Below are 25,270 nucleotides of genomic sequence, written 5' to 3' on the forward strand. Positions count from 1 at the left end.
ATATGAATAGTATCTAATGGAAGAATTCTAACAGTACAGGCCTTTAAAATCCTAGAAAATCACCTTTATCACATCTATGAAATGGTATGTATTTTGTTTTGCATATGACATAAAAATATAAAAACGGAATAACTAGACAAACGATAACCAAATCACAATAAAAAGTCACATTACTCAAACAGACATTTTCTCAAAGATATAAAACAACAAGCACATGCTCAACATCCTTAGTTATGAGGAAAATACCTATGAGAATGAACTATTATTTGACACCTACTGGAATGACTCTAATAAAAAAAGGGTGGGGGTGCAAAATTACAAGAGTTGGCCAGGATGCTATATATGCTTTACTAGTGGGAATGTCGACTAGTATAGCCACTATAATAATTTGGAAATAAATTCCTCAAAAGGTTAGAGTGACAAAAGAAAAAAAACAATGAGCTTAAACCTACTCAGCAAAATATAAATTAACTACAAAAATCCTCAGTATTCTTATTTTCATATATTCAAAATCTACATCTAAAAATAGCTACCATATACTTTAATACTATGTTAAAACAGTTATGAGACTTTTTATAGTTCTAGCTACCCTAAAAAGAAAAGGGAAAAAAAAAAAAATCAAATACTCATCTTAAAAGACAGGTTTACACTAATCACTGTACTCAAATGGAAACAAACCCAATTCTTTTAGTAAGCTAACATGAAAATGCCAACATCTATTAAGCCTGTGCTATGACAAACAATGAATACAGGACCGACTTACCAAGCTTCTCTGGCTCATCAGGCCCCGTGCCTGCAATACAGCTGCTCTCTAGTCCGTAGGTGGGATCTACTTTCCCAGAGGCTCGTGCAGCGTCTTGCACTTTTTTGACATGAGCTTCAACCAATTCCAAAGGTACCTCCTCTCGGACCCGAGAAAACTCCTCTGATAAAAAAAAAAAAAAAAAGAGGGAATAGTGACCTGGTTTTGCACAAACATTTGCTGCAATGTAAGACCATTAGGAAATATGAAGCACCATTAGTGTTTTGCAGTGACCTCTGGGACTTGGTCTCTAGACCAGCAAAGCAAGAGAACCAAGTAATCATGCTGTTGTTCTTGTTATGTGTCATCGAGTCTACCCCTCCTTGGCTTTCTAAGGCAGTATCACTACGGAAGCAGACTGCCCAACCTTCCTTCCAAGGAGTGGCTGGTGGGTTTGAACTGCCAGCCTTCCAGTTAGCAGTCAAGTGCCTTTGGCACTATGCTACCTGAGTTCCTAAATAATTATATAATAATAAAAGTCTCTAACTCTAAGTTTTATCCTACATGTCACAATATCTTGCTCTATAAATAACAAAGATCTTCAAATTCCTACAGGTAACGATCAAAATTGTGTTCAAATTTTATCTAGCTATCTGCTGGCTAGGATGACAATCAAGAAAAATGGAAAGATTAAGCAACTGTGAAGCTAAGAAAATGTTCTGTAATTTAAGAAAGTTCTAGTTAAAATAAATATAATCAAGGAATATTAAACAACTTCCTTTGTTAGTTATGTAAAATATTAATCACAAAAGTATACTCTGAAAAACTTTTTGTGTCTCAAATTCTTACTCAATGCTCTTAATTATTCAACTATATATGCTTTATTTTAAAATGTTATACTATTTTTAAATTTAAATAGTACATGGTATCCTTAAGAGGCAATTTCTGAAATTTTCATTAATTATATAATAAAAGTTAATTTGAGAGCTAATAACATTTAAATGTGAGATAATTTTAATATGAAGAAGTAGTGCATTAAGCAACGATCTGAAGACATTTTTCTGCTAGAGCAATGGCTGAGGGAAGTCCATACCCAAAGCTGCTTTTGCTGCAGCAGATGCCACACGGGGGTCTACCACAGATGCCAAGAAAGCAACAGTGCTCATGACTGGGTTTCCTGACTGACTGAAGGGGACAGGCTGATAGGCTAGAGGACCAAGGGAAGCATCTGAATTCTCAAGGTATGGATCCTCAATAGGAAGCCTCAAAAAGTGGAGGATGCATTCATCCTGAGTACGACTTCCAACATGTTCTGACACTTTGTTCCAATCATCCTTATACATCTCCAGGGCCTAAAATGGAAGAAACAGGAGATTTAATGTTAGTTAACAAATAAATATTATAAGACATCAGAAGCCTGTGACTGTTCTTTAGATAGCTTTTCTTTCTTAAAAAAAAAAAAAAAAAAAAAAAAAACCCAGAGGGAACACTATTGCCGTCAAGTGGAATTTACCTCACAGCGATCCCTGTAAGACAGAGTAGAACTGCCTTATAGGATTTCCAAGGCTGTAAATCTTTAGGGAAATAGAAGGTCCCAGCTTTCTACCACAGAGTAGTTGAGGGTTCAACTGCTGACCTAACAGTTAGGAGTCAAGTACTTAACCGCTGCTCAACCAGGGCTCCCTTCAAAAATATTACAAAGGGTATTATTACATAACCAGAAAACAGGCAGGTTTGATGGCTTTCCTCATACTAAGTTCTCAATCAGGCAAGAGAAATAAGTAAAAGGCATCCACAGGAAAACTTAAAACTTTCATTTATACAGATAAAAACAAAAAACCAAACTCACTGCCACTGAGTCGATTCCAACTCAAAGCGAATGAACCCCTTTGGGTTTCTGAGGCAGTAAATATTTGTGGAAGTAGACTGTCCAGTCTTCCTTCCACAGATGCCTGGTGGGTTTGTTCCCCCAACCTTCTGGTTAGCAGTCAAATACCTTAGGCACTATACCACCAGAGCTCCTTTTTATATAGGTAAGATAGTTTATGTAGAAAATCCTAAAGAAGAAAGTAGTACCAAGAAAGGTACTACTAAAAAATTTAGCAAGGTCCTGAAACAGAAGGAAAATAGAAAAACTCAATTTTATTTCTATATATACTAGCAGTGAACAATTTTAAAAGAAAAAAAGTTACCTTTTATAATAGCATTAAAAAATGAAATACTAAGGAACAAATCTATCAAAGCATGTGTAGCATCAATGCTAGGAAAAAAAACACTGGTGAGAGAAACTAAAGACCTAAAGAAATGAAGAGAGATTCTGTGTTCACATATTAAAAGTCTCAATATTACGATGTCAGTTCTCTCCAAACTAAACTAACAATTTAATGAAATCCCAATCAAGATCTAAGCTGACTTCTGAAGAGACTGATAAGCTGATTCTAAAATTTACAAGTATATAAACTTCTAGTTTTAAAATTTGTAATTTTTCAGAGAAAATGCTGAAACACTCCAAAAGAAGAGAGTAAAAACAGTCTCCAAGGGGGAAAAGGGTAAAATGGTAGGAAGACGACCAGAAATGTGTGATGCTAAGCAACTGCAGGAATTAACTGGGTAAAAATAATCTGATGGCTTTCAAGTTGCTACTCTCCCACAGTTCCCTCTAAGGCAGTGGTTCCTCACCAGGGGCAATTCTGCCTCCTCAGGGACATTTGGCAATATCTGGTGACATTTTCAGCTGACACAACTAGGCACACAATTCTGGCACCCAGTAAGTTAAACATGTTACAATGCAACTAACAGCCACCCACAACAAAAGACAATCCAGGCCAAACGTCTGTAGAGTTGCAGTTGAAAAACCCTGCCCTAGAGCCTGATTTGCTGACCCACGCAGACACGGCATGCTATGGTGATGGTTCTCTATGTGCTTACATGCCTCACTGAATCCAGGGCTCCAACTGCTTCTGCAGGTTTTCATTCTCACAGAAGTGGGAGATTTCTCAAAATCCAAAACTATTGATGCTTGTACTCATTAAATTCCTTGAAAATGAAGCTGTTTACAAGTTTTCTCTGGACAGTCAAAAACCCTCACTGGCCTCGGATAGTTCTCTGGGCTGTCCTAACTTCCTGAGTATGGGTAGAAATTTCCTTGGTATGCTCTATAATAACCTCTTCAAATAAACTTATTAAAAGTTATTTTTCCTTTACTCCTATTTCTTCAGCCAGAGAAAAGAAGAAAGTTTAGGAAATTTTTTTCCAGAGTAAAGCTGGAATTGGGGAACCTTTTGAGATTAATAAAACCAAGCAAGCCAGCATCCAGAAAAGCGTATGTCTGAGAGAAAACAAAGATCTGAGTCTGGTAGCATAAGACCTGAGCCTTTTGTAATGGTAACACTATATTAAAGGGGAGATGGGAGAAACGTTTTCAAAACAGAGTATTATAAAACAACAACAAAAACAGACAGACAAACAAACAAACAAAAACAGAACATTGTGAGAAACTGCCCAGGAAGGAGAGGGTGACGGAGAAAATTATCAGTAGATATTCTATAATGTTATAACGCCTACATTCTTGTGGCCACAACCAAGGTTCAAGTATTCATCACTGTTTACTTGGATTCACAGAATCATCTCTATCAATAAATTCATCTCACTCCTTACTGACACACTGAAATATGCTTCACAGGAAACAGTTTCTCTTTGCCTGCCTAAAACTATTCCACTGGTCATCATTACCCTATGGAAGCCTTCTTTCATGCCATTCCCTCCCTTTTCAGACTCTAGAAATACACGGATCACACAATACTGTATTACTAGCTATTGGACCTATGTACAGTTTGTTCCATACTAGAAATATCTTCCCTTGCCTGGATCACTCCTCCTCATTCTTTAAGAACCAGCACAGCTACCTCATTCCCCCCCAAAACTGACCATCAGCCAGGTTAGACAGCAACTTCCCTGTACATGTCTTATACTCTCAGACATAACTCCAGCCCTGAAGGTGATGATCTCCATTCAAGTTTTGTGTTTTATCTGTCTCTATCACCTGCTAGACTATGAACTCCTCAGTGGTGGGGAATGTCGCTTACCCATCTCAATATTCAGTGCCTGATAAAGTCTGCCCAATAAAATTCGCTGAACTTAACCATACAGAACTGGACAAAAGCAGGAAAAGGAATTTGACTTTTCTGTGTCTTTCAAATGCATAAAGCACTCTGCAAAAAGGGCATGGGAGTGGCTTCTTCTGACCTCCTCTAGTTTCACAAGAGGGAGATAGAATCACCATCAACAGCCCAAGGGTTACTCCTATCAAGCCAGACATGCCGCCACTATCCAAACCTTTTCACCAACTCTGACACCAGCTGTTACTCCCATGGTGCTCCTTGTCTCCTGGGTTCAATAATTCGTTGCAGTGGACACAGAGAAATCAGAGACAATACTCATGATTATGGGGTTTTTAGGGAAGTAACAGGCTGCATACAATTCAGGTTCAGGAATGCTCTCAGCATACAATTCTTTGATCAGGACTCTCCCCCTCGCTATGTCCTCAGGCGTTCCTCTCTGGCCCTTGACTCCTTGGCCTGGCCTGGACCAAGACCTTGGTGCCCTAGACCAGTGTTACAAAGCTCTTTGAGCTCTGCCGACAGGTACACCTAGGTACATCACACTAGGCCAGTGAGGCTCCTGCCCAAAGGCACTCAGCTTTCTTGCTCTGTGGGCCGGCAAGCCTGCCACTCTGTCTCATGCCTCTTGGTTCCTCTGCCAGTCGTCTCTGTCACCTCTCTGCCAAGGAGATCCAGCACAGGAATCTTGCATCCAAGGACTCACCTTACTCCACCTCTTGTTCTTCTCTCTTGATGACAGTGAGATCCTCTTTCTGTCTCTAGGAAGGTTCATTTTAAGCCTGGCAGAATGACAAAACTAAGCAATCTCCACATGAGAGTGCCATATACCCTATTTGCATCGTCTTACCCAATAATCTAGTGGGAATCACAAAGACTGGTTAGAAAAGTCAAAAAAAGTAATTCATCACCCCACAGGCCCTAAACACACCTGTTTGCTATTTCTAAAGAAAAGGCATTTTCATCTAAAATGCCGTTCAGAGTTACAAAAGACAAAACATTTCCTGGGTTGCATACTGTGGGACAATGAGTTTCTCTTTTTACATGGCCATGGTTTTGTAACTCCCACAAAGTGATACTGTGGGACTATGCAAATAAGGTGCTGTGGCCCACACCAAGGTGAGTGATCAATTTTGTCAAACCATTATAACTAAAAAGAGCCAATTCCACAGCTTGAGGGTGGATCTCACCACCATCAAGAAGAGCTGGGAGCAAAGCACATCCTTTCGACCTGGGGTCCTTGTGCTGAGAACCTCCAAGACCCAGGACAGAGAGAGAGAGAAAGAGCAAGACAGTGCGAGCGAGCTGCAACACCAGAGACACCATTAGACAGCAGTTGTGTAAGATGGCTGCAGCGGGCTCACAGATCCACAGCATGAGACAGCTGAGAGTTTGTAGGCAAGGGACTTCCTGGCACACAGAGCTGTCCTCGAGTTCTTATTGGAGAGCTAAAGAATTGTTAAGACTTGCCCAAACAGAACAGAAGCCAGGCCTCAGCAAGCAGGGCTTAGCAGCAGAGGCCTGCGTGCAGGCACACCAGAGAAGAAGCTATCCTGATTAATGAACTGTATCCTGAGGTGTTCCTGTTACAGCCAAGTTTATGCTGATCCTGAACTGTAAACTGTTACTTTCCTAATAAATTCCTGTGAGCTCTGTGTAGGTATCAAACCTAGCAGAGAAGTAGAGTATGCCTTGGGAGGAATAGGTGGTGTCAGAATTGGTTTTAAAAAAATCCAGTATTTTGGAGGATGGAAGTGTGTTTGACTTCTACCTTCACAAGAATCGTATTTGTAATTCTCTTTTCTCCCTCTGAAGTTAGACAGGCCTGATGCTGGCATATTAACATGTATCAATGAAAAATATGTCAAATGCAGATGTTGTTGTTGTTATGTGCCGTCGAGTCGCACCCGACTCATAGTGACCCATCCTTGGGTTTCAGAGGCGGTATCACTACGGAAGTAGATCACCCAACCTTCCTTCCGAGGAGTGGCTGGTGGGTTTGAACCGCCAGGCTTCTGATTAGCAGTCAAGTGCCTTAGGCACTATGCTACCAGAGCTCCTAAATTCAGACATACTATAAGAAAATATTTGAAGCTGCTTAAAGATCTTCTAATATAATATTTCTGTAAATTAGACAGCATAAACACACTTAAGAAATTTTCCTAGTACTAAACAAACATTAATAGCACTCATTGGTTTTATTTGCAGACACAGGATATTACTACAATTAATTAAATAAGGGAAATTAAACACATGGGATGAAAAAGCAAAGTATGCATGATACAGACTTAGATCACAACAGATATGAGCATACCAATGTTCAAAGCAGTACTATTCACAATAGCTCAAAGTTGGAAACAACCTAAGTGTCCATCAGCAAACAAAGGCATAAACAAAATATAGCATATACATACCATGGAATATTATGCAACCATAAAAAGGAATGAAATTCTGATACTTGCTACAACATGGACCAACATTTAAAAACTTAAGTTAAATGAAGTAAGGCAGACACAAAAGGACAAATAATGTATGATTACACATCTTGATAGCATATTTTGTCAATTTTAGACTGTACAAGTTGGTAAATATCTTCCATTTTCTCATCTTTGGCTTTGGCGTTTGGTGTATGAATTGGAATAACAGTAGTATCAACTGGTCTTCTTTCGAGGCATATAGATATTATCCTATCACTGACACCACTGTACTTCCAGATAGATCTTGAAATATTCTTTGTGACAAATGCCACACCATCACTATGCCTCTTAGTCACTATGAAGTAAAGTGGTGCCAGGACTTCCTTCTTTCTGGTAACCTGATACTGTCAAAGCATTTGAAAGTACAGGAAGGATTGAGTTGCCCTTTGTGGATTCTAATACTGCTGACTCATTTTCAGGTTCAACATCTAAAACTCCACACACTGAGTGAAATCTTAGTCAAAAACAACTATCACCTTGAACTTAAACAACATATTTTTTGAAAGACAGCTAATATAGAACTGTACATTATTCTTCATTTCTACCAATTCAAAGATATTTTCAAACTGCATTCTTATATCCAATGCATAGATTCCATTTTGGTTATTTACAAAATTGAAATTATCCCTCCAATGTTTGAAATGTAAGTCTCTAAATAAAATAAGACAAAAATATTAACTTGTAGCAACCAACCCAAGAACTGTGGTTTGACAGAATCTTCATAACTTAGTCTCATGAAAAAATTAGAAGTATTTGGGATATTGTCTACATATACTGTATAATAAAATGCTATGATGCTTTTACGGAAAAAATAAAAACCCACAAATCTACCAGATTCATCAACTCATTAGGGGAAAACGAATTTTGTTTTCAGTAATGAATCCATTGTAATTTTTAATCTGACTTCATGCTCTTATTAATTACCACTAAAAACCTACATAAATAAAAGACATTAGTAGTAAACAATGACGTCAAGAAGCCTTTTATTTCTCTGTTTAAGTGTAGGTAACACCTGTTGATTCAACTACATTATTTAAAAGAAAACTCTACCACTGTGTAGATGCCACCTGCAGAAGAAAAAATATACTATTGTGAAAGGATATTGTGGTTTTCCTGGATATGTTGAGAGTAAACAGTAGCTCAAGTCATTCTTATGTCACTCTGTATTTACTATCCACTAATCTTAAATGTAAAAGAGGAAAAAAATCTTGACTATCAACGTGCAGTGAGAAAAAGCACCGACGGTGAGGCTGTTATTTCAGTAGATGTTATACAACTAAAATTTCTACCCAGAGCCTAAAGAGTCCAAAACAGCAACACAAAGGCATGTTATATGCCCCTGGAAGTGCTAAGCACACAATTCTTTTAAATTAACATCCATGTCACATTTGGTAAGACAAAACAGTCCCGGGGTGGGGGCATGGTAGGAAAAGCAGTTCAAAAAAGCAGCTCTCTGCATATCACTGATACAGAAAGGACAGATGGGAATAAATTAAAATACTGGTAAAAACTCCAATCAAGAGGCTTTTAAAAATTCTGAACGTAGGAGAGAAGAAAACACAAAAAACAATGAAAAGTATAAGAGGGGTATGAAAAAGAAAAAGGAACAGTTAATGCACTACTGAAAAACTTAAGGAACTGCAACTGTTGGGATGAGAGAAACCAATTATCAGCAATACCATCACATGATACTTCACCTGGTTCAGTGAACCTCAAGGTGTGGTCTGGAGGCCCACTAGGGACAAGACTCTTTTAGGGGGACTGTGAAGTCAGAGCTATCTTCTTAGTAATATTAAGACAGTATTGCCTTTTTCATTACGTTGACAGTTGTACTGATGGTGCAAAAGCAATGGTGGGCAAACTCCTGGCATTTTAGAACAAATCAAGACAGTGGCACCAAACTGTCCTAGGAATCACTGTATTCTTCATCTCCACAAACACAAAAACAAAAAGAGAAAAGCCAATTTCACTTAAAAAACTTCCTCAGTGAAGCTTTAACAATTATTCGTTTTATTAAGTCTAAAAAACTGAGCCCATGTCTCTTTAGTGTTATGTGCTATGAAATGGAGGGTACACACAAATACTTCTGGTAAATATCAAAGCAAGGCTACTTCAAGGAAAAGCATTTATACTAGTGACTTTCAAGTTCTACCAGCCATTTTTTTTTCCAACAGAGCACCATTTCACTAGAAAAATGGCTAACAAACCTTTGTTTTACACACACGAGTATCTGGGTACACACTTTCTTGAACATGGGTAAAAGTGAGCTTTTGGAAAACAACTGATCGGATTTGCTGACAATGATAAAATTTGAGTTTTTATATACGGACTGGGATTTTGGAAACCATGTATCTGCCATGAAAGTTTGTTCTAGCACTTTTAAAAAAATTATAAATCCATATAAGCTCTTTGAGGCTCTGAAAATAATTTTGAGAGTATAAATGAGTACTGAGACAAAAATGTGGACTGAGCCTAAACAGTTTTTTGTATTTGAATTCTGAATTGCAATTTATACATGATACATGGGTTTGGGTAAGATGGCGTACTCCAGTACAAGGAAGCTCTCTTTCTCCATGAATACAATGCTCTAATATTATAGTTGAAAGAGTCCAAATAGTTATTCCTTTCTAAGAAGGTAAAATATAAGTGGTACGCATGCTGTCAGTAAGTTACCGAACAGCCAACAGCACCTCTTGATTCCAGTATACCTACACTAGTGAAACTAGAGCATCACATATTTGTTTTCTCTGCATTACAGGCAGTAATGGGTTGTCATGAGACCCAGTATGTTCAATAAGAAATAAAGAGAAAACTTCTGAGGAGCTTTTGTAAAAGCTTTTCCTTTCAGAAAGATCCAGAAAAGCAAAGCTGCCTTTTCCAAATTTCCTCCTGTCTTGAATGGGGACATGAAGCCTGGAACTAAGCAGTAATCCTGTGACTAGAATGGAACAAACCAAGAGTGTAAGACATGGATAGCTAAGGAAGGTGAAACAAAACAATAGAAAAGCTGATGACAGGATTAAGCAGTTCCAGAGCCTCGAACTACCAAGCTAAAGACTTCTATGCTAGGTAAAGTATTCCTAACAAATAAAATAATTAACTTCTGCATCTATCCAGAAACAGTAAGTAATGTCGTGGAGTCTTCTATCTTTCCTATACAACTGTACTTCTATAACCAAAGACAAATCCTCCTTCTTCAGAAATGTTTGGAAATATAGAATCTAATGCTCTCCATTTCCTACCCTTTAGAATGGAAATAACTGCCAAGATGTGTTAAGTATTGGCAAGACGTGAGGAAACAAAAATAAGCGTTCAGTGAGTTGACTGAGATGCTACATACATCTTCATTAGTTTACCATAAACAAAAAATGTTTTCTATGGCACCTATCATCAGCTACTTCTCTGAAGTCCTTTTAGGAAATACGGAGGTTGTACACTCAAATTCATATTAGTAGTAAAATGATTAAACAGTGATAAATTAAGAAAAAACTGAAATCTGAAGACATGCCCTACTTCAAAGGGAAACTGATATTCACAGGCATCAACTTACTGCTATGTGGGAATGAGAGGCCAAAATTGCAAGCTCTTCCAAATTTGGGTGAGAAGTTACAAATCAAGAATACTATGTCAAAGTTCTAATATTTGTTTTAATGATGGTAACTGATCTAACAAACACAACAAAAATAACAAATAAACATGGACCAATAAAGAACATATTCAGGCTTAATCTCCTCTATTGATAATGTGTCCTCTTTTGTGTTAACACCTGGGAACAAATAACGCAAAAAAAATTCTATTAGAATTTATTATTAAGCGGATCAAAAACGTTCAGGATAAGTATTTCAAAAATTCTGTCAGCAGAATCTTACCACTTATGTGAAATGTAGATAAAAGGGCTCCACCAGTAATCTACATACCTCCAGAAGCAGAAGGGTCTCCTGTTCAGTCCACTCTCTTCCAGCACTAGCACCTTTACTCTAAAGCAATAAAATCAGAAATTATTCACTCAGCCTTAAAAGGCTAAAGAAAAAGCTCAGCCCAATTATGTTTTTAAGTTCAGCAGACTATTTTATGAAAACGACTAAGTTAAGTCCCTGAGTAGCAGATATAAAACACTTCAAGAACTTACACATGCAAGACAAAGACTGGTTTGTTGTAAACATCAAGGACTCATGAACTATCTGAATTTATTATTTCTAGTCTCTTCCTATTAGATATCATCTTTTATAAGCTACAAAGGCACAATGTTCAAATGTATACAACAAATCAGCTATGCTACAAACATAGTAAAATTTTGTTGTAATTTATAAAGAATGGTTTTTTCAAGATTCAACAACAAAATATACTACATTAAATGAGTTCTGCGCCATTTTAAAAAAATCATCTGTATCAGACCAATGGACAACAGTTACTCCAAGCATAGATGAGTAGTTTGGGAGGAAGTGAGACAAAGATAGTGAGAGTAAAACTAGAGTAGAAATAATGAGAGTGCTGACTCAATGTGAAGAATTTAACTAAGGTCACTGAAGATTCTGTGTAGAAATTGTTGAATGGGAACATGTTTTGCTGTGTATACTCTGACTAAAAATACAGTAACATATTAAAAACAATAGCAGAAGCAACAGAAAAAAACATGTTCTAACATAATGTTCCTTTTTGCACAAACACTATTTTGGGAGACAACAATTTTAACTAGTGAAGAGAAAACTTTTACACTCTGTGATTTCCTTGTTTGTGCATAAAAACTTTTCAGTTTAGATGACTCTACCTTATTATAAACATATGATACACACTGTAGCTAAAAAAAATTAAACTAGATCTTTGTTTTGTCTCTGTGACGTTCAACCCATTTCATTCTGAAATAAATATACGTTCATTTTCAACAAATGAACTAAAAAATTAATCATTTAACCAGAAAATAAAAAGAGGAATCTGAGCATTATCGAGTTACTTCTAAAGCATGATTTCATGAGAAAGAAGATATACCTAGATTTAACTCATAATATATTGCTCAAAACCCTCGAGAATTACTTGAAAAACCAAAGATTCTTCTTTAATGAACCAGTATCAGGTGACAATGGGATGTGAAGCTCTAAGAGGAACAAAATTCACCAGCATTTCATTTAAATTCTGAAGCCAGATCCAAACCCAAGGAAGATTTGTACAAGCCCAGACACAGATGGCAATTATTAGAGATAGTTTATCAACAGCCATGTCCCCATTCTGGGCTCAGAATGGTGGGAAGGATTTTCTCCCTTCCCACTAGCTCAGGGAAGGCAATATAAATTTTTTCTTTTCAAAGAACCATCTCTTTTTACTTCACTGATTTTCTGTGTTTTTCACTGATTCCCTACTTACCTTTATTCTTCCTTCTGCTTACTTTTGAGTTTAATTTGTTCTTTTACTAGTCTACTGAAGCAGAAGTTAAGATTGTTGACTTTGTAATGACTTTCATTTCTAATATAATTATTTCATGCTACCAATTTTCAAAGCATGGATTTAGCTGTGCTCTAGCTATATTTATACTCTGTGCTTTCATTCGCTTTCAATTCAAAATGTTTTAACTGCACCTGATATTTATTCTTCTTTGAACCCTAGATTATTCAGAAGTTCAATTTCCAAATATTTATTTTTCCAGTTATATCCATATTATTGGTTTACAGTTTAATTTTTTTTTTATGATCAAGAGTGTGCTTTCTAAAAAAAACCAAACTCAATGCCATCGAGTCGTTTCCAACTCATAGTAATCCCTCCTTGGGCTTCCAGGGCGCTATCTCTACAGAATTATATTGCCCAGTTTTCCTTCCAAGGAGTGGCTGGTGGGTTTGAACCGCCAGCCTTCTAGTTAGCAGTCAAATGCCTTAGGCACTACACCACCAGAGCTCCCTCAATGATCTTATCCTTATGATTTTAATCCTTTCAAATTAACTGAGATTCAGAAATTATCACTCAGAATTGGTTCTACTTTGGAGAACGTATCCTGTACACATGAAAACAGCATGTTTTCTACTGTTTTGCATAGACTCCTCTATAAATACCAAATAGATCACAATGGCAGACAGTGTTGTTCCAAGTCTTTTAAATCCTTACTGATTTTCTGTTTGTTCTATCAAATACTGAGAAAGGTTAATTAAAATCTCCAATTTAAATTGTGTTTGGTTTATTTCTCCTTTCAGCTCAACCAGTTTTTGCTTTAAGTGTTTTGAAGCTCTTTAATTAGGTACATACACACATTAAGAATTGTTATGTCTTTTTGATTAAATTATTTCTTGGACCATTATGGAGGAGCTCTAGTGGTGCTGTGATTAAAGCACTGGGCAGCTAACCAAAAGGTTGGCGGTTTAAACCCACCAGCCACCCCATGGGAGAAAGATGAGGCAGTCTGCTTCTATAAAGATTTATAGCCTAGGAAACCCTAAGGGTCAGTTCTACCCTGTCCTATAGGGTCACTATCAGTTGGAAACAACTCAATGGCAGTGGGTTTGGTTTTTGGTATACCATTATGGAACGTCTTTTTATTCTAGTTTAACAATTTGTTTAGATGCCTACATTTGCCATTATTAATAACAGTGACTCTGTCTTTGGATTAGTATTTGCATGGTGTATCTTTTTCCAGTCTTTTACATTTAAGCTGTGTCTTTATATTCAAAGTAGGTTCTTTGAAGATACCATATACTTGTCCTTAGTTTTTTATTCCATTTGATAATCTCTGGTGCTTAAATGGAACTCTGATGATGAACTAATTAAAGCATTCAGCTGTTTAACCAAAAGTTTGGTGGTTTGAAACCACCACCTTCTCTGTGGAAAAAAGATGAGGCAGTCTGCTTCTGTGGACATTCACAACTTTGGAAACCCCACTGGGCAGTTCTACTCTGTCCTATAGAGTCACTATGAGCCAAGAGGGACTGGGTAGCAATGGGTTTGATTTGGTTTGGATGCCTGAATGAAGTATTTAGACCACTTATATTTAATGTTACTATCATTATGTTCTTGTTAGGTGCCATCAAGGCAGCTCCAAAATCAAAGTGACCCTATGTACAACAGAATGAAACACAGCCTGGGCATGCACCATCCTCATAATCCCTGCTATACTTCAGCCCCTTTGTTGCACCTATTGTGTCAATCCATCTGTTGAGGGTCTTCCCCTTTTTTGCTGACCCTCTACTTTATCAAACATGATACCCTTCTCTAGGGAATGGTTCCCTCTGACAACATGACCAAAGTAGGTGAGACAAAGTCTGGCCATTCCTGCTTCTAAGAACCACTTCAGCTGCACTTCTTCCAGGACAGATTTGTTCGTTTTACTGGCAGTCTCTGGTATTTTCAGTATTCTTTGCCAACACCATAATTCAATTTTATCGCTCTTCTTCAATCTTCCTTATTAACTGGGCAGGTTTCACAAGCATATAAGGCTACTGAAAATACCATGGCTTGGGCCAAGCACACCTTAGTCTTCAAAGTGGTATCTTTACTCCTTAACACTTTCAAGAGGTCTTTTGCAGCAGATATGCCCAATGCAATATGATGTCTGATTTCTTGACTGCTGTTTCCACGAGTATTGATTGTGGATCCAAGGAAAATGAAATACCCAACAACTTCAATCTTTCCTGTTTATCCTGATGTTGCTTACTGGTCTAGTTGTGAGGATTCCTGCTGTCTTTCTGTTGAGGTGTAATTCATATTGTCTTCTTTGATCTTCATCAGTAAAAGCTTCAACTCCTCTTCACTTTAAACAAGCAAGGTTTTGTCATTTGCATATCACAGGGTGCTAATGAGCCTTTCTCCCATCCTGATACCTTGTTTTTCTCCATATAGTTCAGTTTCTTGAATCATTTGCTCAGCATATCACCACTATGGTCTGCTGTAAGTCTACTATTTTGCTTTTAGTTCCCACTTTCACAATCTCTTTATTGTTTCTTATTTCCAACTCTTCTTCCTCCCTTTGCTTTTCTTCCTGTTCCTTTCCCCAACACCCAACCTTTTAAAAAAAATCATTCTATTATTGGCTTATTGGTCATACCTCTTTTTAGAAATAATTGCTCTAAGATTTACATACTCTTCTCTAACTTGTATTAGTTAATCTTTAAAGAATATTTCACCTTTAAGAATTCTAATTATACTTTCATTTCTACCTCTTATTCTTTGAACTAAAAGTGCTGGTGGCACAGAGAATAAAAGCATTTATTTGGCTGCTGAACAGATCATTGGCAGTTCACACACCAGCTGCTCCACAGGAGGAAGATCAAGCAATCTACTTCCATAAAGATTTCCAGTCCTGGAAACTCTACCTGGATCATTATGAGTTGGAATTGACACAATGGAAATGGGTTTGTTTTGGTTTATTCTTTGAGCTACTTTTGGTCATTAACATCTACATGCTATAAAGATATACTGTTACTATTTTTACTTTAAGTAATCCATTATCCTTTTGAAATTAGGGGAAAATGTCTTTTACACTAATCCACATGCAGACCATTTCTGGTACTCTTTATTCTTTTATGTTAACTCCAGTACTCTGCTCTTATGCTCAGTAAAATTATCAAAGTCTATCGGTAGCGTAGTGCCTAAGGCACTTGACTGCTAAACAGAAGGCTGGCGGTTCAAACTCACCAGCCACTCCTCGGAAGGAAGGTTGGTCAATCTACTTCCGTAGTGATACTGCCTTGGAAACCCAAGGAGGGGGCGCTATGAGTCAGGTCTGATTCTATGGCACATAACAACAACATCATCTAGAACTGGTATTTTTATAACTTCTAAATAATGACAGAATTTGTAACAGTGTAAGATAATTTAGCCTCCTCTTTGTGCTGCTTTTGTCATTTCTATGTGTTAAGCACCCCCATGTGACTATTTTTGTTTAAGTAGTCAATATTCCTTTATATTTAAGCAAATAGCCTTTCCCAACCTCTTGGTTTCTCCTTGTAGACGCGTACTTCCAGTACAATAATTTCTCTTCATCTTTTAGTTTTCGTATAGTGTGTGCTAGCAATGAGTTCTCTCATTTTTTTGTACAAAAAGTGATTTTCCTTTTTATTGGAAGGTACACTTTTAAACTGCACCTTCAATTTTAAAAGGTATTTCCATGGGATATAGAATTACAGTGTGGCCATTTTTTCTTTCAGTACCTTGAAGATATTATCTTATTGTCCTCTGGCTTCTATCATTTCCGCTGAAGTCACCCATCAGTTTTATTATTGGTCCTTTTGATTTAATGTATCCTCCCTCCCCCACCAACCCACCCACTCCCTTTGGCTGCTTTTAGCAGTTTAAGCATAATGTGTCTGGGTGTGGTTTTCTCTTTATCCAAATTTGGATCTGCTCAGCCTCTTATTTTATGAGTTGGTATCTTTTTATGAGTTTTGGAAAAATTTCAGCTTTCTGACTTTAAAATATCACTATTTTTCTTCCTATGAGGCTCTAATTATAAACATTGATTCTTTTAAATGTATTTCATGTGTCTCTATTCTCTTTGTCCTCTCCCTTGCCTCTAATTTCTTTTTCTCTAGATACTTAAGTTTCAAAATATCTACTAACCTTCCTCTGTGTTCACTAATCTTGTATTCTGCTGTGTTCAGTCTGTTAAGACTACTCAATGAGTTGACTTCAGATATATTTTTTAGCTCGGGAATATTTCTTTGATTCTTTTATACATTTCAATTAATTCTCTACTGACATCCCCTACTTCTTCCTCTATTGTCTTTAATATGTTAACCAGTTATTTTAAAGTACCTAGCTACTACTCATATTGGAGAAAAAGGTAAGATGAAAGAATGCCTTAGGCATTGTGCCACCAGAGCTCTTTAAAGAACAGAAACAAAGATTAACATAGTCCGTGTGAGTTCAGGGAAAAACCTTTACCTTTGCTAAGGTTTTCTTAGAATAAATGTCAGTACGAAGACCAAAGTTCTGCAAATCAATTGGTTTTTCCTTGTTCTTCTCGGGAAAATTTAACATCTGCTGGGCAGCAGGGATCTATGAGTCAGGGAAATGATAAATGGCTTTATCAACCTCCACTAAGTCAAGAGGACAGAAATATTTAATAAATTATTTAATACAGGCACTTAAAACATTTCTGCACTATTACACAAAACATAAATAAACCTCTATGCCACACTTCTAATAAAAATTAAACATGTAAGAAACATTCTTTGTGCCTCACCAGGTCAGAGTGAAGACAAACAACAAATTTTCTTTAATGTAATTTTCTATTCCACAGTGGGGACAATTTATAACTTAGGTTTGCATTATCTTCATTTATATACACCATCTATTGGACATAACAACCTTTCTCAAAAACGTAGTTATGGACATCCTCTTCCCAAATATCAGGTTAAGTTGTAAACTTTTTATATCTATTTATAGGATATAGATTAAAGGAATGAAATACACATGAATGTTTTTGTGTAATCCGCTTTTAAGTAATGTCTTATTATGATACAAAGATAAAGGGAGGTATGAGTATGACAGTAAATCTATCATTTTGATAGTCTAAGGCACAGAATCTTGTAGAGGCACAAGACATTACTCTAACCCCTAAATCTTACAGATGCAAACATTTACTATAGATGGAAAAAAAATAAAAGAGAATCAGCTAAGAAACAGTATGTCCACTGCATTACAGTAACAACTATTCCTGAAGAGGAATACTAGAAACAGTTTTCTGTTACCATCGAGGTCGAAGAAAATGAAGCAGTAATTTACCTGAGGTGATCGAAGGTGAAGAGGCACAAGCCCAGAGGGGGTATCAGCTAATACATTGAAATGAGGAGTAGGAGGAGGTCCCATTGCCATAGGTCGACTTTCAGGATCTACTTGGTAATTAACAAGCCCCCATTGCTCTAAAAAAGCATGGACCCTAAGTAATAAAGTTCTGAAAGTTAAAGTCCAGGGAATTTATTTCATTTCCTCCACAATCATCTCATTACATTAAAAACAAAACAAAAACAAAATTAAACGTATACCTGTGTAGGCTGGAAAGCACAAATTACCAGACAATTTTGGTTTTCAGTATGAGGGATACTTTCTACCAATTCAGTATAATGTTCCTAATACAGCACCCCAAACCAGAGTAATAAAAGCCTAATAGCTTCAATCAAAGTAATGAAAAGAATAAATTCTAATTTACATTCATGGTGAAAGAACCCACCAATAAACCAATCTCACTAAAAAAGATCCATTATTTTGGTTGTTTTCATAAGACAAATGTAAAGCACAGAGCTCATTCATCTCTTGTCTCAACCCACCCTTAATCTTTGATCATTTTATAATGTGACTACATAATAAAAGATGTATAGAAAAATCTAAAATAGCGGAGAAAATGCTAAGGGAGTCAAAATATTCAACCCCTAAAAGAAAGACGTTAGATTTAGGTGTTTGATTCAAGTGGATGTGTTCTTGATTAATAAATTAGATATTAGATGACAATGCATCAAAAACCACCCAGAGTGAAATGTCTAACAAGAAGCCAAACATGTTACCTCATCACAGCACAGACATCACCAGTCAAGTTCCTCCGACAAGCAGTGCTGGTTAAATACTCTTGAGGGTTCAGACGATAGGTATCGATCATGAAATTTCGATATGCCAGGTATCTAAAGAACAATAACAAAAATCACAAAGTGAATACAACATCCATTCAAAAGAATAAATCAGTGAGTCAAATATCCTCAAATTCTTCAAAACCAAATACAATAAAAAAATTAAGACAACAGTTCAACAAAGATCAGTGATACTGTACTGAGTATTTGTAATCCTAAGTGAAACTGAGGGTAAGAATCTACACATCCCAAAAAAATAAAGAAAGAAAGAAACCTGAACTTGTGTACAAATGTTTGATAACCATAAATAAAACAGAGCAATCTGATGAACTTTAATGTGAAGTATTATAACTAAAAACCTGATTCTGAAGGACAATGGATAATCCTTGGTTGCCCACGGAATTTGCAACTATCAAATGGTTAGTTAGACTGTCTCCCCAATTACCACATATCTAACATTTATTGTTTGCCAAGCACTCTTTAAGGAAACTCCCATGTAGAGTCAATTTAATCGTCAGAAATCCCTCTATGAGGTAGGGTATATTATCATTCCATTTATGGACAAGGAAACTAAAGCGAAGAGTAAAGATTTTGCCTGAGACCAAAGGCAGCTCTGGAATCCATACTTCGACCCCTACTCTATCACATTTCTACACTCTTCCTAGAGCCACACAAGGATTTGACTCTGATAGTAGATACATCTTTTGGCTGGCAGTTTTTTCGCAAGGTTCCAGTTGAGCAATGAGTAGAACCCATGAGGCTGAATTCACACATAGAACAGGAACATATTAAAAAAAGTAGGTAAAATGTGAGACAGTTACAGATTCCACAAAGTACCAAAGCACTTCTGTCACAAAACATTAAAACAAGAATATGAAGGAGCTTGAGACCTAGGAATAGTTCCTGGCACACAACAGAAACATAAATTTGGCCGCTTTAAGGTCAGCTATGTTAGTGTAGAAAAATTATACTGCTCAAACAGACCCATGTATTAAAAGCACAGGTATATAAACAAAGATGATGGAAAGGTGAGTTTGCAAAGTAAAATGACCTAAAATGCTATGCTGTGATTTTAAAGAGAAGACTGTGCTATAACTATAAGGATTTCCAAATATTTCCAATACGCAAATTGGCTGGAAAAACATATCAGTGTCAAAACAGGAGGAAAAGATATCAGGGCTTATGTGCAATCTTGTACTCCAGTTTTAAATGACTCATTACAGCTACATTACAGGAAGACTGAATTTATCTTTGACATTTAAACTTAGAACTTCAGACTTTCACAGACAAATTAACATCAGAAAATATTTACTATTCAGTCCATTGTTTTATGTGGACAATTACAGAAGTTAGTCCTTGACTAATAGTTTAAACAGGAAATAGATATTTGCGGAGTCAGAGGTCTACAACAGACAACAGACTAATACTATGGAGATAATATCTGGAAGGGTATTTACTGTGTAATACATGTGGATTTATTTTAGAGGCAATGGTAGAAGCTCTGGTAGCGCAGTGTTGGGCAATCTACTTCTGTAGTGATACTGCCTTGGAAATCCAAGGAGGGGTTGCTATGAGTTGGATCCAACCCCATGGTACTGTGTTTCGTTTTTGTTTTTGGTTTCTAGAAGTGTGTATTAACAGGGTCACCAGGACCAGAAGAGAAGCCATGGCAACAATACTTCCTGGTAAACTTATCCTTCCACATAAATATTTTTCTATTTCCAAAGCAAGCAAATTACAATGCATTCTGCGTTAGCATTAATTTATATGCAACTACATCATCATATCTAGTCATTAACCAGGAAGACATGATAATAATTTCATTTTATCCTTGATTTTTATAAATGTATATGATCCATAACACATATATACACAAAATTTAGAAAGACTTAAGAGAAACCTGAACATATTTTAGTGAATACCAGTCACTGAATTGCAATTGCTAACATGCATGCAGTTCAAGGTTTAAGAAGAGGAAAACAGAAACACTATCCTTTGAAGCAAAGAAGTCTGTACAGCTGAGATAGAAATACTTTTATTTTTTTAATTTTTATTGTGATTTGGATGAAAGTTTACAAAGCAAATTCATCTTCCATACAGCAATTCACATACATTTCTGTCTCGACATTAACTGCACTCTCCCACAATGGAATAGCCTCCCTCTCCCTTCCTGCCTATAGCCACCTCTTCCCATGCACTCCTGGCCCCCGAGATGTCTCCCTATGCATACAGCCCTTTTATTCTCCCATGATTAATCTCTCCAGGGAGTATATCTACCTATTGTAAATGTTCAGCTCATATGCCTGTCTTTGTTTGGCTGGAAGCCATAGGAGTGGGTTCAATTCCAGACCTTAACGGCAGCTAAGGGCCATAGTCTCAGTGGTTCCAACAGACTCTATCAGACCAGCAAACCTGGTTCCCCCCCCCTTTTTTTTTTTGAATGATTTTGAGTTTTGTTCCACATTGTTCTCCCACTCTATTCAGGATCCCCTACATAGATCACCCTCCGAGTGGTTGACAATGGCAGCCAGGCACCATGTAGTTCTTCTGGTCTCATAGTTGTGTAGGCTGAGAATCTCATGGTGTACCAATCTCTTGGATTAATTGTGTCCATGCATCTTTGATTTTCTCCATTCTTCTTTGCTCTGGACGAGGAAGGACCCATTGGTGCATGTAGAAGCCGGCTGTAAGCTTTTAAGATCCCAGATGTTCCTTGTCAAAGTAGGATGTGGAACAACGTTTTTGTGTAGTACACTAAGCCAACTGAACTTGTTGTTTCCTGTGACCATGGTCCTGAGCCACAGGTCCAACTACTTGCTTCCTCCAGGTACCTGGCTATGGCCAAGAAGTGATTATAACCTTGTCCCTTGACAGCTCTACTATATATATGGAAATTCCTACAGAACATACAAATACACTTGTAGAAACATTGTCTCCCAACCCCATACACTGTCATGGGCACATGGCCCCCTGCATAGACATACCTAATCGTTCAGTGTGTCCACCCATCTAACCACCCGTAGATCAATGTTTGCCATCACTGACAATGCAGTACTGTATACGCAAAAGGGTTCATCTTTGTTGCTTGTACCTTGAGATATGAACACTATTTTCACTGGAATAAGATATCTGCAAATTTCTAAGAAGTGTACTTTTCTAAGAAGTGTAACTCAGAAGTATACTTTAAGAGCCCCTTATCACATATACACATACACAGAAATAAGTAATTTTTCTAACACTAGTGGTGTAGTGCCCATGGCATCTGACTGCTAACCACAAGGCCAGCAGTTCAAATTCATCAGCCACTCCTCAGAAGGAAGACTGGGCAATCTACTTCCATAGAGATACTGCCTCAGAAACCCGAAGAGAGGTTTCTATAAGTCGGAACAGACTCAACAGCAGTTGAGTTTGGCTTGGTTTTAGAGTCTCACTGAAGTATGTAATGATATTACATCTCTACAGTTCACTCACATTTCTGGAGTCTTGGATTTGTTTTTTCCATTGAAAAACTCAGGAAGAGCACGTCGTTCAATCACGTGAATACTGAAAACAAAACAAAAGAAAGAGGATTGGCAGTCTTCATGAAAAAAGATGATCTTATAACTTGAACTGAGATCTTTTAATATTCAAAGTAAAACTGATAAAACACTGGGCATTGCTTGTCAAAATTAACTGGCTTGCACTAACTCCTATTTATTAACAACAAATAAGTTACAGAAACCAAGCTTTCCCTTTCTCATCTCCAGCAGTTATCATAGGTTTTCTATGCCCATAACAAACCTTTATTACTCTCTTATCATAACTGATCACAATTAGATGATGAGTCACAGGATAAGAAGACTTCTTTGGATCTTGGCTGACAAAAATCAAAATAGGATGGCAGGACAACAAACTGATGAAATAATAAATAGTTAGCCAAAAGACAACAGAATTTACAATAATCAGTTTCTCAGGCTCCTAACATCAATTTGCATTTCTCCAGCCCTTACATACTTTGTAGTGAATTATTCCATTTTTTAAAATGTAAGTGACCTACTGCTTTTATTAAATCATATTGCTTGTATGAACTGCTGTATGGAAAATGAATTTGCCCTGTAAACTTTCACCGAAATCACAATAAAAATTTAAACAATAACAAAAAAAGTAATTTTTAACATTTTTAGAAAAAAGTGGTAATGTTGTAAAATGTTGCTTGTCATAAGACACATATAATATACATGCTGGGAGCTCTGGTAGCATAGTGGCTAAGACACTTGCCTGCTAACCAGACGGCTGGCGGTTCAAACCCACCAGCCACTCCTCAGAAGGAAGGTTGGGCAATCCTACTTCCGTAGTGATACTGCCTCGGAAACCCAAGGAGGGGTCGCTATGAGTCAGGGCCGACTCGATGGCACATAACAACAAAAACAACAACAATATACATGTTCATGTTTTATTATTGTTATCTATTTTTAAAAAGAATGATAATGTACAAATATTGAGAGCAGGTAAAACACCAAGATTTTAAGTAATGGCAATGTCACTGGAATAAGGATACAAACTTTCAATAAAATTACTTTAGAGATGCTAACAGTTACTGGGAGGGGTAAGTTCTAGAACATGTATTTCAAACTCAAAAACAAACAAAAATCAAGCTACTCCTAAACAGTCCCACCTCCTAATAATTGAAAAACAAGCTACCCAGGACCCCAATTATTTCCAACCATGCTCTGCGGATGTTACAGGGCTTTGTGTATAGCAGAGGGATGTCGAGCAGGCCAGTATTCTTGAACGCTTTGACAAACTAGGGCTTAAATCTGAAAAGCATTCTAATGTTAAAATGTTTCCTATTAAAATGTGGCTATTTATGGGTCCTGAGATCTATTTTTGCTATATATATTTCTTTAATATTGAAAAATCACATAATGAACATCAATGTTAGCAATTATTCAATATTCTAGTATTTTCTGTCTGAATTATAACTGGTACAGAATGAGTTATATTTAAACCTGTAAAATTTTATAATCCCAAATTACTACACAATCTAATTTCCAATCCTAGTCTATTTAAAAAAAATACATCCAAACATAAACATTTCACATCACCCTTTAATCTGCGTAACAGTGATTACTGACGTAGTGACTTGGGCAGAAAGGCAGAACATGTTGCTACCAAGGAAAGTTTTTCCACTCCTAAGATGTGAACAGTCTACTCACCAGTTATAATCAAACCATGATGCATAGCTTGGAATAATAATGTGATTGGTCTGCTCTGTTACGTTATCTTCACTAGGGTCAACTGACCGACTCTGATCACCTTTGCTAGGATCTTCATCTTCCTGTAGAAAAGAAGCCAAAGTTGACACAAAGAAAACCACAAAAAGATACACAATAGTACTGTTTATATGATTTATGGAGGTTTTGCAAATGTATATAACTGTCTCAGTCTTTACAGATTTTAGTCTCCAATCCAGAATCTGATCACAGATTGCAGACTGAATATGCTATTCGTTGTCTCTTTAGTTTCCTTTAATATTTCCTCTTTTTGTGGGGTGTGGAGGTGGGGGGCATTCTATGACATTATAACTTTTTGAAGAATCTAGACTGCTGTCTTTAAAATTTCCAACAATCTGACTAATACTTCATAATTAACTTCAAGCTTAATACTATAGCAAAGACATTTGTTGACATTCAGAGGTTTTTGGAATCTATGCACTTAAATCTATCAAGTTTTGATCTGTAATGTTATGAAATTCTTATCTATTAAGAAACCAGGCAAATTTTTTATTACTGATTATAACTGCTCCATAGTTTAATTTCTACCTTTCACTTAATTCAAACTAAATTCAAACTAAATATGCTACATTATTTGAGGTGAGGCTGCAATGCTATTGCCTAGAAACTTAAGAGAGTAGTTTTCTTTTCTTAAGATGAATGAATACATAACAAACTTAAAAGAATAAAAGCACCAAGGAACCACTAATTGTTACTAAAATAATACTGAAACAAATAAGGTAATATTGATAACAAACGTAACAAATCCTATTTCCCAGATTAGAGAACATACCAAAAATGATGTTCAATATATATGGTTTGGTCAATGTGTTTCTGAGGTATACCAAAAAAAAAAAAAACCTACTGCCACTGAGTCCATTTCAACTCATATGCTTTACACAAATTCAATTATGATTCAAGATGCCCTTTATTCAGGAAAACCAGAGGTAGAATGACACTGCAAGTAATAAAGGCCAATAATCTTAAGATTTAGTTATCACAATAGGAAAAAAAACTATAAAATGACATTGTGGGACAGGGTAGAGTGTCAAATACTTCTAACCCTTTTAAATTATGTAACAGACTTCCATGACTTCGAAATTTCTCATACCCTTGGTGTAAAAATACCTTAGAGGTAAATTTT

At 36.7% G+C, this 25,270-nt stretch overlaps 1 protein-coding gene across 1 annotated transcript in view; it reads right to left on the reverse strand.

Moving 5' to 3' along the window:
• SMARCC1 (SWI/SNF related, matrix associated, actin dependent regulator of chromatin subfamily c member 1) overlaps window positions 1-25,270 on the reverse strand; it is a 200,353-nt gene that overhangs the window by 64,662 nt on the left and 110,421 nt on the right. The window contains exons 15-22 of the mRNA XM_007951765.2: window positions 24,070-24,191; window positions 22,346-22,417; window positions 18,815-18,928; window positions 18,039-18,192; window positions 17,196-17,309; window positions 11,255-11,314; window positions 1,836-2,094; window positions 764-925 (exon numbers count right to left, since the gene is read on the reverse strand). Coding sequence (XP_007949956.2) covers window positions 764-925; window positions 1,836-2,094; window positions 11,255-11,314; window positions 17,196-17,309; window positions 18,039-18,192; window positions 18,815-18,928; window positions 22,346-22,417; window positions 24,070-24,191 — 1,057 coding nt within the window. The remainder of the gene's footprint in view (window positions 1-763; window positions 926-1,835; window positions 2,095-11,254; window positions 11,315-17,195; window positions 17,310-18,038; window positions 18,193-18,814; window positions 18,929-22,345; window positions 22,418-24,069; window positions 24,192-25,270) is intronic.

This window comes from Orycteropus afer, unplaced genomic scaffold, assembly GCF_000298275.1.
Source record: "Orycteropus afer afer isolate SDZICR_OR568_19922 unplaced genomic scaffold, OryAfe1.0 scaffold00311, whole genome shotgun sequence".
NCBI classification, from domain to species: Eukaryota; Metazoa; Chordata; class Mammalia; order Tubulidentata; family Orycteropodidae; genus Orycteropus; species Orycteropus afer.